This window comes from Sinocyclocheilus grahami, unplaced genomic scaffold (assembly GCF_001515645.1).
Source record: "Sinocyclocheilus grahami isolate Dianchi unplaced genomic scaffold, SAMN03320097.WGS_v1.1 scaffold261.1, whole genome shotgun sequence".
Taxonomy (NCBI): Eukaryota; Metazoa; Chordata; class Actinopteri; order Cypriniformes; family Cyprinidae; genus Sinocyclocheilus; species Sinocyclocheilus grahami.
The window spans coordinates 310,014-322,820 of NW_015505440.1; the positions used below are offsets into that span (position 1 = coordinate 310,014).

A 12,807-nucleotide genomic window follows, 5' to 3' on the forward strand; every position below is an offset into this window, starting at 1 on the left:
TGCTATGATGTTCATCACAGCGCCAAATACTTTTATAGTATTTTTCAAATACTGTACATGATTGTAGGTCCTCTATGCCCCGCCTCTCTCAAACACGTAGTTTTCAACAAAGCCCTCTCCTTTGACAAGCGTTCCCCTCACACACACACACACACACACGATTGTTGCGCTGCGCAAAACTCCGCATTTGAACAGTCAATAGCAAATACTTAAACTAATAACAAAACATACTTACAACATCTATAAATAGGCCTGATTGTAATGCAATAGCTATAGATACATAGCACACCATAAAGTTTACGAAGATAAAATAAATATTTTTTCTAACTGCAGGAATGGAAAATGGGCAAGACTATTAATTGCTCAATGCTAAATTAACAATATGATAAAGAACAATGGAAAAGAGAGAGAGAGAGAGAGAGAGAGAGCGAGAGAGCGAGAGAGACAGGGAGAGCGAGAGAGAGAGAGACAGAGAGAGAGAGAGAAAGGCTGTAGTACTCAAGTGGGTGTCACTGTACAGCATCAGTTCAGTGTGAAGATTGGGACGTTCATTTTGCAGGAACGTATAAGGAACTGTTATAAAAATGGGTTGTCTGGAGTTCCTCAAAGACTTTTTCCTGGGTTTCTGGGATTATGAGACTCCGAAAGTAATGGTGGTGAAGGACAGAAAACTAGGAGTCATATACAGAGCTGTGCAGTTCCTGGTCATCACATATTTCATTTGGTAAGGATCTGCTTTCCACTGTCTGTATGCTGTTATTTCTGTACCGAAATCTTGCTTTACATCAATCACAAAATTGATGTTTTAATTGGTGATTTTTTTTATAGCCTATTTATCGCTGTTAGACAAACAGAGAACACTGAAATGCAAAACTTGAGTTATTTCATAGTCTCTGGGTGATTCATTTGACTATAAATCCAAAGAAAAATATATTTTGCATAAAAAGAACTTGATGAGTTTTTTTTTTGTGGTTATCTTTTGGTTTGGTTTGAAGTACGGCTGCAAAGAAGTCAAAACAAATGCAGAAGTAATGCAATAAAAATGTCAATAGATACAAATCAGTGATATAGAGATGTAAGTATAGCCTAGATGAAATGTCAAATCTAATTAAAACCATTTCAATTTCAACTTTAGCCATATTTGATCTGAAACCCCCCATCCCACCTTCAACTATTTTAGATGTTTGTTCTCATGTTCTTTTATTCATATTAGAAATTCCTCTATTACACATGAAGGTGTGTTTTGTTTTTCAAGTTGTACATGTGTACAGATAATGCATGCATCTTTTATTTGTGCAGGCATGTATTTATCAGTCAGAAAGCGTATCAGGAGACCGAGACGCGTCCAGAGAGCTCGGTGTACACTGAGATGAGAGGTGTGGCCATGCTGGAAGACAGCGTTCAGGACACAACAGAATACGTCAGACCGTCTGAGGTGAATAAACGGTATTATTTTACTCCAAAAAAAGTTTCCAGGGCAGACCAGATATCCTTTGTCCCTTCAGATACTGTGATCAAATCAAATTTTCCCTGCGAGGTAGTCTTGCCATGCATGGTCAACATTACTATTAATTGATTGAAAAATCATTTAAAACCCTGGATTTCTTAACACACAGGGTGGTGATGTAATCAGTACAATTCTTAGAAAAGAAGTGACGTATGATCAGACGCAGGGCACATGTGCAGAGGTGAGTGCAAAACACATATATGAATACAAAGTATTCGTGTTTTGGTTGGAAAGATTGGTCCGAGTCAAACAGCATTTTCTTCTTTGTTTTTCAGCATTACAGTGTTGCCAATGCAAACTGCACACAAGATTCTGACTGCACTCAAGGAGAAATAGATTTTGATGGTCATGGTGGGGTTTACTTTTATATTAAATAAATACATACGTACAGTGGGGCCCTCTTTTCCCCTCTAATGTTATTTTTTTAATCTAAAACGAACTAAATGAACTTGATTAACTGATTCATTAATTAAAAAAAAAATCATTGTGACCTCATTGTATAAATATAAATATCTAAATCATTTCAGGAATTGGCAGAATACTTAAAGTCCCCATGAAATCAAAATTAAAGTTTTTTGGGTGTTAGTATCAATATGTTAGTCTTACGGTTATCTATAAGGCAGTGTGCTCCAAAACAGTGACAAAATTCGCATTTAGAAGATATAAGCATTCAGAGCTTGCAGTTCGTCACTTCCGCCAAAACAGCTCAACGTTTTTTTTGACGTCACATCGTACTTCAGCTTCTCATCAAACTTTCTGTCCAATCAAATGCTCTCTAGAATCCGAAGCACCCGCCCCTACACTATAAAATAGACGCTGAAGCCGCGGCTGAAATCAGTCACTTGTCCACAGAATTAGTATTTTCTGTACAGTGAATGAACGATTCAAACAGTGTAAATATGCTTTCCATTGAGGAAAAAAAGAAGTCTGGTTTCCCGCTGTGTCACGCTAACCACGCTCACTCTGCTCCGGTCCAGAGACACGATAGCACGGAGCGGATCACATGTATCAGAGCTATTTGAATTCTACACAGAATGCTATATTTTATAGCAATATGGATGAGATTGTGGCTGGCATACCCTGTCAAATGCGGCTTTACGGAGCTCAACGGCTCTGAACGGCTCTAGCCCAAGCTGTGATATAAACAAACGCTATTGGCTATTTTAAAAAGGGGCGGGGCTGCTTGATATGCCCCGCCCTGTCTTCCTGTTTCAGTTCAAATGACGTCAACCCATAGAGTAACACTGCGTGTTTCTAAGCATTTCAGGGGACCTTTAATGACTTGGTGTTATAGCGACATGTGAACTTGTTATTGAACAGGTCAAAGAACAGGACGGTGTATCCCGTACTACAACTACACATTCAAGACCTGTGAGATCAAATCCTGGTGTCCCATTGAGGAATATGCTGTTGTCAGGTATTGTGCTTTTATTGACTGATCTGTCAGAAATCAAACGGAGAAATGCACTAAAATGTCTTTCTTGTCCCTTACAGAGAACCAGCGTTGGAACAGGCCATTAATTTCACGGTGTTCATAAAGAATGCCATCCATTTCCCAAAGTTTAAAGTTCTGAGGCACGTCGATGGGTTTCAGCATATTTTATAAACCAGAGGATATGTCTAAGCAACGCCAGCATGCTTTTTAATGTTTTGTTTGATCAAGAAAAAGCATATAGTAAAACATTAAATGTTATCAGAAATTCCTGTGCACACTACTGTTCAAAAGTTTTGGTATGATTATTTTTGAAAGAAGTCTCTTATGCGCTCTAAGGCTGCATGTAATTGATCAAATATACAGTACAAACAATAATAATGTGAAATATTGTTACAATTGAAAATAATTTTCTATTATAAAACGGATAGTTCCGGTCCTTGATTCTGATTGGTTGAGCAGCGTTCGAAGCTGTTGTAAAGTACTCTACAAACGTACACCTTTGTTTACATTTGTGTTGCTCGGCAACCACTCTGTTGCACCCACAACCGTTTCCGAGGAACTACATTTGACATTTTATTTGCGTTGTTTTATTTTGTGAAACCTTGCTATATATATATGGAATAACCGTTTTATAAAAGCAATAATCCCCGTAGACTCGTGCCTAACAACGCCCCTTGGCTGTTATAAATTCACTGTAAACCACGGCTTCTTGGGGCTTATTACTTTATTTGAATATATTTTAAAATGCCATTCATTCCTGTGATGCAAAGCATTACTCCAGTCTTCAGTGTCACATGATTTTTCAGAAATCATTCTAATATGCTGATCTGCTGCTCATGAAACATTTGTTATTACCAACGTTGAACAGTAAGTGCTGCTATGTATATAGAAACTGTGATACACTTTTGTCAGGATTCTTTGGTAAATAGAAAGTTGAAAATAACCGCATTTATTTTGTAACATTAAAAATGTCTTTACGGTCACTTTAACTGAATGAAAATTGAATGCACCCTTGCTGAATTTATGTTTATGCTCATGAAATGACTTATGGTTTCAACTATAGGGGCAACATCAAACCAAACAAGCCAAAGAAATTGTTACGGTGCCATTATCACCCAGAAACCAACCCGTATTGTCCAGTGTTTAGCCTGGGCTTCATCGCAGCGCAGGCCCGAGAGAAATTCAGCGAACTTTGCAAAACGGCATGTACACGGCTTAACGTCAAACAACAAATCAGCATTTTTTTTCTCCTGAATTCAGTCATTTGTAACAGTGATCATGCATATTTTCAATGTCATTTTATTTAGGGTGGAATAATTGGCGTGTTCATTAACTGGAAGTGTGATTTTGATGTGGATCCGTCAAAGTGCATTCCAACATATTCATTCAGAAGACTAGACATGAGAAAAGACCTTCCCAGCTCAGGATATTACTACAGGTATGAGCTCTCTATATGAATTTCAATAATCAATTGTAATTAACATGACGCTCAATTAGTTCCTAATGTTTATTTAGAAACATTTTAACTTCCAAACATTTCAGGTTTGCCAAATATTACCATAAGGATGGTGTGGAGTACAGGACACTCATAAAAGCCTATGGGATTCGCCTGGATGTCATTGTTCATGGACATGTGAGTCCAAACATGGAAGTACATTAGTGACATGTTGGCGCCTCATATTGAATCTCTATATATTTCTTTTCAGGCGGGAAGATTTAGTCTGATTCCAACCATCATCAACACAGTCACGGCCATGACGTCAGTAGGAATTGTACGTTTTTTTGCTGGATGCATACGAAAAACATGGTTATTTTGGGTTAAAGTGTGAGATAATGATGTCTTAATGACACTGATGGCAGACATAAACATTTCACAAATTGCATTACGAGAATGATTCTCAGGTTTCACTCACAGTGCTTGATCTGGAGTAACCCTGTCGGAAAGAGGCATTTACAGACATATACAGCTTGTGTTGATTTGTCCTAATGCTTAATATGAGTAAATGTTGTCTCATTTTCTGTCATCTATAGTGCTCTATCATCTGTGACTGGATCATGCTGACGTTTATCGATAAGAATGAAGTCTTCAGTGAAAAGAAGTTTGATGATGTAAGTTAAAAGGATGGAGAATATTACACCGAGTTGTAAATAAAACATTATGGGAGTATGTTTTACAAGAAAATACTATTTCAGTTTTTCGCCTTGAAGTTACTTGCTTTGCAATTGTAAAATTTGCAAGCAATTTCAAAGAAAAAGTAAGTTCGACACCGAAAAAAAAAAATTGGTGTCACTCATAAATTGCTAGTAAACTTCACTAATAATTACAAATACAGTAAATGTCAAGTAACACATTTCAATAAATGTGAAATTTTGAAGTAGAAAGATGGAAGTAATATTTTATGAAAGCTTGTTTCCACCACAGGATAAAAAAAGGTAATTGCAAATGTAATTTATTATCTCATAATTCAGACACTTTTTTTTTTTTTGCAATTCTAAGTTTATATCTCAATTGCATAAAATGCTACAATCACCTTAAAAAAAGTTTGATGATGTAAGTTAAAAGGATGGAGAATATTACACCGAGTTGTAAATAAAACATTATGGGAGTATGTTTTACAAGAAAATACTATTTCAGTTTTTCGCCTTGAAGTTACTTGCTTTGTAATTGTAAAATTTGCAAGCAATTTCAAAGAAAAAGTAAGTTTGACACCGAAAAAAAAAAATTGGTGTCACTCATAAATTGCTAGTAAACTTCACTAATAATTACAAATACAGTAAATGTCAAGTAACACATTTCAATAAATGTGAAATTTTGAAGTAGAAAGATGGAAGTAATATTTTATGAAAGCTTGTTTCCACCACAGGATAAAAAAAGGTAATTGCAAATGTAATTTATTCTCATAATTCAGACATTTTTTTTTTTTTTGCAATTCTAAGTTTATATCTCAATTGCATAAAATGCTACAATCACCTTAAAAAATTTGCTTAAAATTAGATTTGCTAGATTTAAAATCAGTATTCTGAAAAAAAGTCAGTTAAAATTGTGAGATGTAAACATGGAAGGGATGCCAAAAGTCAGAATTATGAGTTTATGTTTTGAAAATCTGAATTTATATCTCACAAAAGTCTGAATTGTGAGATATAACCAGTTACCTGCAGCAGAAACAAGTTTCCATAGTATTTCTATTTCAGTTATTTTAATTCTACTTGCATTGAAAAATAATTTTTAGTGTATATTGTGGTTAGAATGTTTTTAATATGATTCTTGAGGGTCATTCATTGAGAGACATTCGAAAGATTTTGCCGTTTCAAATTTTTTCCCCCAGTTTTAAAACATGGCAGGCAATAAGTGACATTTGTATTTTCTATTTCTCGAACAGAATAATCAAAAGCTTCCATTTCTTTAACCAGGTCTCCAAGAAACCCAGTCAGCCAATCACAACAGACCTCACGCTTACAAGCTATGGCTCCACCCACTCTGACCTCTCAGATGGCGTGCCATTATAAAACATCCTGCCATCACCGAAAACTCTCCAGTGACAGCATGCTGCCAAATATACAGCACAGTAGGACATTTTTACAAAAAGAACAGGATATTCTCCTGTCGTAGGAAACACAAAATGTCATTCCTGAATCTAGAAAAGCTTCAAAAACACACAAAACCAAGTATCCGTTGAGCTTTGCTTCAATAAATGTTAAACAACGATCACCAATTGATATGCTTAGTGTGTAATTCAACTACGCAGTGGGTTTGCATGTATCCCCTCCATCTTTGAACAGTCATGAAAATATGTTGTAATGCTTTCCTTTTGTAAAATGTGACATATTTCAATGAAAAAAAAAATCTTCAGTAAGAAAAACAATCACTGAATATTTGGTTTCATGTAAATGTGTCACATGATTCAATCCAGAGGACCCAGAGAAGCATTTGTTTTGATCAGACTGTTAATATTTGGATTTTTTTTTGATTTCATATCAACTTTAAAGTGTGACACTAAATAGGGCTGCACAATTAATCGAATTTCTAATCGCGATTACAATTACGGATGCCACAATTACGTAATCGCTCAAAGCGGCAATTAATCGTTCAAAGTCCACTTATGTTATTCTGCACGCTTAACATGTTTTTTTCTTTCTACATGTTATCTTCAGGGTTTTTCCATTGTTCTAGTTTTAGTATAACATTATAATACCATTCATATTTGTACGTTTTTTATAATTTAAAGAAGAAACCAATCCGATGTATAGTTAGGCTTAATACTATAGAAAAGCGTTAAAGGTTTTTCAGTTAGAGTGTTTTCGGCGTGTTTATTTTCATATAAAAATACGGCATGCAGTTGCATCAAGCAATGGTATAAACATCATTCAATGTAAATTGTGATAATCGTAATTAATAATCGTAATTACAATTTCAAGGGAATAATCGACAATTATGATTGTTGTCAGAATCGTGCAGCCCTAATACTAAATTCATCTGGTGATTAAAAAAAGTACTAAAAGATCCTTTCCAAATGATTCTCTCTTTTTCTGGGAACCTTCTTTCATCAAAAGTCATCTCGTATAAGGAAAGATGAGACGGTTTCTCCAAAGAGCAGCACTCGCTCTGCTAACCTGATAACAACTCTTCCTATGATATTGGTTACAGTAATGAAATTTAGGGGAAGAGGAACTGCGTCTGCCCAGCTCTACTCTAAATGTGATTAATAGAAACGTATCGATTTATGCAGCTCACACTTTTGAGGTTTATGGATCAGTCTTTTAAGTAATGATCAAGGGTGCATATAAAACCTGATCTCCCCAGACAGGAAAAGAGATTGAAACCAGATGCTGAAGACAATGGACAGACAATGAACTTAGAAGTATAGGACTATGTAGCGTTTGTCTACAGCACGACATACTCTTATATCCATTCCTCACAACACTTCTATTGGCTTATTAAAAAAAAAAAAAAATTGTAGAAGTTTACTAATTATAATTTTGGAATTTTTACACATTGTTGTGTTGACAATATTTGTTTGTCTTTTTTTCTTTTATTTACAACCGAATGCTCACCAAGGCTGCACATATTTGATTATAGTCCAATTTGAATATTTTTTTAAAATGTAATTTATTCCTGTGATGCAAAGCTGAATTTTTTTCATTATCATTACTCCAGTCTTCAGTGTCACATGATCCTTCAGAAATCATTCGAATATGCTGATTTGCTGCTCAAGAAACATTTCATATTAGCAATGTTGAAAATCAATGTTTACAGTCACTTTTGATCAACATAATGCTTCCTTGCTCAATATAAGTTTTTAATTTCTTTCAAAAATAAAAATACATTATAATATTTAATTATATAATTATAATATAATAATTATTTTAAATTGCGTTTCATTTTAGTATTCGTTTTATTTTATTATAGCAATAAATATTTAATTAATTTAATAAAAACGATTTAAAATTGCATTTAACCAAATTTTGTACAATAACTAAAATAATATTAAATAATAATTAAATGATTATTAAATAGTTTGACCTTCTGAGATTGAAAAAAAATTTCTGAAATATTGAGCTCCTACTTTGACCATTTGCTGGGGGTGAAAAAAGAAATAAATCTTCTAAAGTGTTTCAGACCCTATTCTGAAGAAAATGCCTTTTGCTCGTATGGGAGAAAGAAACATTTCAGTTAAAGTGGTGAGTACAGCAATGCCAATTCACAACAGTGTTTGGATTCAAATTGCACAGCATGTCATACATCTCCATGACGTCTAGGTCTTGGCCTCAGAGATAAGAAATCAAATTATAATGTGGTAATGTAGAGTGGGCAGGAGCTAGGCAGTGATGTGGATGTCTCATTAAGTTAAACTGGGTAGTTGCTGGCTATTGCACCATCCTATATGTGGTTACAAAAATGTAAAAGCCATATTCTTTACAGAATTAAACTCATAAATGTCAAAAAGAAGCAATATCCAAACAGACCATTACTAAAGAGACATATTAGTTGCATGCCACTATGAACAAGAGTGATACTCCTCATCTGCAAATATCATTGCAGATTCAGTTAGTAACCATAAATGACCAAAATCATAATTTGCATTCGATTACTTAGGAAGTAGTGATTGAAGATCATTGCAAAAGTTGATTCTTCATATACAAAAATATTTATTAACACACAAATAAAAAAGTTCCAGTACCAAAATGGTTCCACTGTTTCATATGAATTCAGATCTGTACAAATGGCTCAAATGACACATTGTTTGGCATAAATGATGGAGTGTATCCGGTGAAAAAGCACCTATGCGTTCATACTAAGGACCCAGTCAATGTTCTCTAGCAGGAAGTTCATGTTATAGTGGGCGGCAATGTTCCGGAACACTTCCACCTGTTCAGTGAAGCTCTGTAAACATGCAAACAAGTGGAAATGAGCAAACATGAGACATTACATGACTAAACGAACATTTGTAGGTGGTCCATTAGCTGTAAAACCTACATTGAGTATTCAAAAGTTTGAGGTCTGTAATATTTTAAAAATATTTTTGAAAGAAGTCTCTTATGTTCACTTTGTCGAAATGTAGCATTACATCACTTGTTCAGCAATGGATTCTCTGCAGTGAATGGGTGCCGTCAGAATGAGAGTCCAAACAGCTGATAAAAACATCACAATAATCCACAAGTAATCCACACCACTCCAGTCCATCAGTTAATGTCTTGTGAAGCAAAAAGCTGCGTGTTTATAAGAAAACAAATCTATTAAGACATTTTAACATTAAACTGTTGCTTCTGGCCAAAATATGAGTCCATAGGGCTGTAACGGTACACAAACATGACGGTTCGGTATGTACCTCGGTTTTTACGTCACGGTTCGGTATGGTTTCGGTACAGCAGGGGGGAAAAAAAACTATACATCAAATTGCTTTTTTATTATTATTAAACAATGGTTTACTGAACAAATTGCTCTTTCTTTAAATAAATTCAATTAATATTACAATTTTCTTATGGATAAAAATCTACCTTAGGTTTGCTCTAAACAAGGAGCCCTTTTACATTACTATAAGGTTACAATTAACAACAGAGCCCAAACTTAAATTTAATTGCTATTTATTTTTAAATATAATAATCAACACTCAACTTAAAAAAAAAGTATGCAAACATGTAAAGCTATTTTAAAGCTATTAGAAAAGCAAAATCTGAGTATTATAAAAGGCAATTCTCCAATTGTTCCTCAAATTCAAGAACTTATTTGAGTATGGTAAAAGAACTAGAAAACAAACATTTGTTACCACAGGGACCTGTTTCACTTAATAACGAAGATATTGTTGTTACAGACAAAGCAAAAGTAGCAGATCTTTTAAATAAACATTTTATTAGCGCAAGTAATTTATTTGAGAATCATGTTCCTAGACAGTATATTAATAAAACGAGACATATAAGAAACATTCAAACTATTTTACCTTTGAGTTTTTCTCTAAAACCAGTTAATAAGTTACAGGTCTGGCATGAATTACCTAAACTTAACTCAAAAAAGCCTGCTGGTTTAGATGCTTTAGATCCTTTCTTTTTTAAAGTAGGTGCATCAATTATATCTGAACCCTTAACATATATTTTCAATTTATCTATAACTACAGCTGAAATACCTAAAATTTGGAAAGTAGCCATTGTATCTCCTGTCTATAAGAGTGGTGATAAAACGGATCCAAATTCATATCGTCCAATCTCAGTTTTGCCTTGTGTTGCAAAGGTGACGGAAAAACTAATTAAGAAGCAATTGATAGTGTTTCTTAATACAAATAACATCTTATCTAAAGTTCAATCTGGTTTTCGTTCTTCATTTAGTTGTACTACAGCAGTTGTAATAGTTATGAATGATATCTATAATGCATTAGAAACACAACAATTTTGTGCAGCTATTTTTATTGACCTTGCTAAAGCTTTCGATACAACTGATCATTCTATATTGTTATCCAGATTACGTAGTATTGGTGTGTCTAATTTAAGCCTATCTTGGTTTTCTAACTATTTATTTAAAAGATCCCAATATGTAAAGATTGACCAACAATTATCAGAACCATTAGCTATTAATAAAGGGGTCCCTCAGGGCTCTGTGTTAGCATCAACCCTGTTTTCAATCTATATTAATAATATTTCTCAGGTTATCAGTAGTCAGAAAACCTATATTCACCTATATGCAGATGATGCGATTCTTTATGCTGTGGGATCGTCATATGATGAAGTTTTAAACCAGGTACAGGATAGTTTTAATAATATTCAAGAGGCTTTTATTGACCTGAATCTAGTTTTCAATAGCACAAAAACAAAAGTAATGTGGTTTGGAAAAAAAACAACAAAATAATAAAGACATCATAATGTGCGGGCAAGGGCCGGGTCGTACAGCAGAGAACTGGGTGATCGCAACCACCGGTAAAAATGCATCACCTGGTTATCAGCGTAGACATTATGATACTGCGTGATCTCTCGGACCCAACCGACAACCATACTCTTCAGAATCCTGCATGAGGACAGAAAATAGTGTTAACTAGGGATGTAACAATATCAAAATCTCACAATACGATATTGCGATATGAAGTCCACGATACGATTTTTATTGCGATATTTAAAAAAGAAAAAGAAGAATGAATTGGGAAATGAAATAAAAATTTTGTACTTTTTAAAGTTAAATAATTCTATCTAATGCACTTTGAGAGTTCAAAATTAAGTTCAACCCATGTTATTAACTAAGAAAACATAAGTCAGAAAAAAGACAGTGAATTGACTTTTACCTGAATTTTAAAGGGGACTCAACCCTCTTTTTGTTTGTGATATACTGTCTCAGTCTAAATTACATTCACACTGGTGTTTTAGGAAGCCAAAAAAATTAGAATATAATAATAATAATAACTCCAGCTTCAGTGAAAACAGGCTTACAAAAACGCGTATCAGTACACATCTAGTGAAATACTGTAATCACCTGCTGCGAAAATAAAGCCTAAATGGTGGCAGTTGTGTTCCCAAACGCGCGCTAAACTCGCAGCACGTACAATAAACGAGTTCACTGCATTCATTCACTGTGAACGGAGCCGTTCTGAGGCGCGGAAAACACCGGATCAATGTTTGCGCTTCACTTTAAATCACGCAGCAAAAACAGACTTGATGAAGGGATTAAGCCATATTGTGCTTTCGGTTTTAATTCGTTTGACAGATAATGTGTCAAAGCATAATGGCCCAAAACAAATATATTTTAAATACTGCACTTTTTGCCCAGAAGACCTATCGTTTCATATTGTCATGCGACCACGATCATATCGAGACAGTTTTGCTATCGTGATATTGATAATATAATAATATATATAATATCGCTTTTTCATTTCTCCTATTTCCTACTACTTGTTTCACTTCTGTTTCAGTTTTTTTATAACCATTTTTTACTACGTGTCAGTAAGTTGTTGTTATTTTAGCATGTGCGTTTGGCTCAGTGTTATTTTTTTTAGGATTACTGATAAACTAATGTAGTTTGATTTGTATTAGTTATCTATTTTAGTTTTAGTTACAGTTGTAGTAATGTTGTCATTTTATTAGTTTTTTTATTATGTCTATATAGGTTTTTTATTAAGTTTTATTTATTATTTAATTTGAGTTATTTCAGTACTTCAACATACAAAATGGAAATGAAATAATATATATATATATATATTGAATGTATTTACATATATGTACATGTATATGTGTGTGGCTGTACATACACATATGTAGTTGTTTTTTTGGTGTTTGGCTTAGTGTTATGTTAGAATCATTATACTCATACCTTTTGTTCTTTTAATATTTTTGAATCGTTTTTGGCTTTATTTTTTTGTTTTCATTTAAATGTTTAGTTTTGAAATGTTGT

General features: G+C 34.0%; 1 protein-coding gene across 1 annotated transcript; it reads left to right on the top strand.

Annotated features, from left to right (window-relative positions):
• Window positions 1–584: 584 nt before the first annotated feature.
• p2rx2 (purinergic receptor P2X, ligand-gated ion channel, 2) lies at window positions 585–6,592 on the top strand. Its single transcript, XM_016290642.1, has 12 exons — window positions 585–724; window positions 1,300–1,435; window positions 1,617–1,688; window positions 1,783–1,858; window positions 2,828–2,924; window positions 3,002–3,082; window positions 4,006–4,144; window positions 4,250–4,380; window positions 4,485–4,575; window positions 4,649–4,714; window positions 4,974–5,051; window positions 6,354–6,592. The coding sequence occupies exons 1-12, from the start codon at window positions 585–587 to the stop codon at window positions 6,447–6,449; spliced, it is 1,203 nt and encodes a 400-aa protein (XP_016146128.1). The 3' UTR covers window positions 6,450–6,592.
• Window positions 6,593–12,807: the final 6,215 nt, after the last annotated feature.

Excerpts from the sequence above, each read along its gene's own strand:
- p2rx2 (XM_016290642.1), top strand. The coding sequence starts at position 585 with ATGGGTTGTCTGGAGTTCCTCAAAGACTTTTTCCTGGGTTTCTGGGAT. Across the intron at positions 1,859-2,827 it reads AATAGATTTTGATGGTCATG|GTCAAAGAACAGGACGGTGT; the intron begins GTGGGGTTTACT and ends GTTATTGAACAG. Across the intron at positions 3,083-4,005 it reads CCAAAGTTTAAAGTTCTGAG|GGGCAACATCAAACCAAACA; the intron begins GCACGTCGATGG and ends TTTCAACTATAG.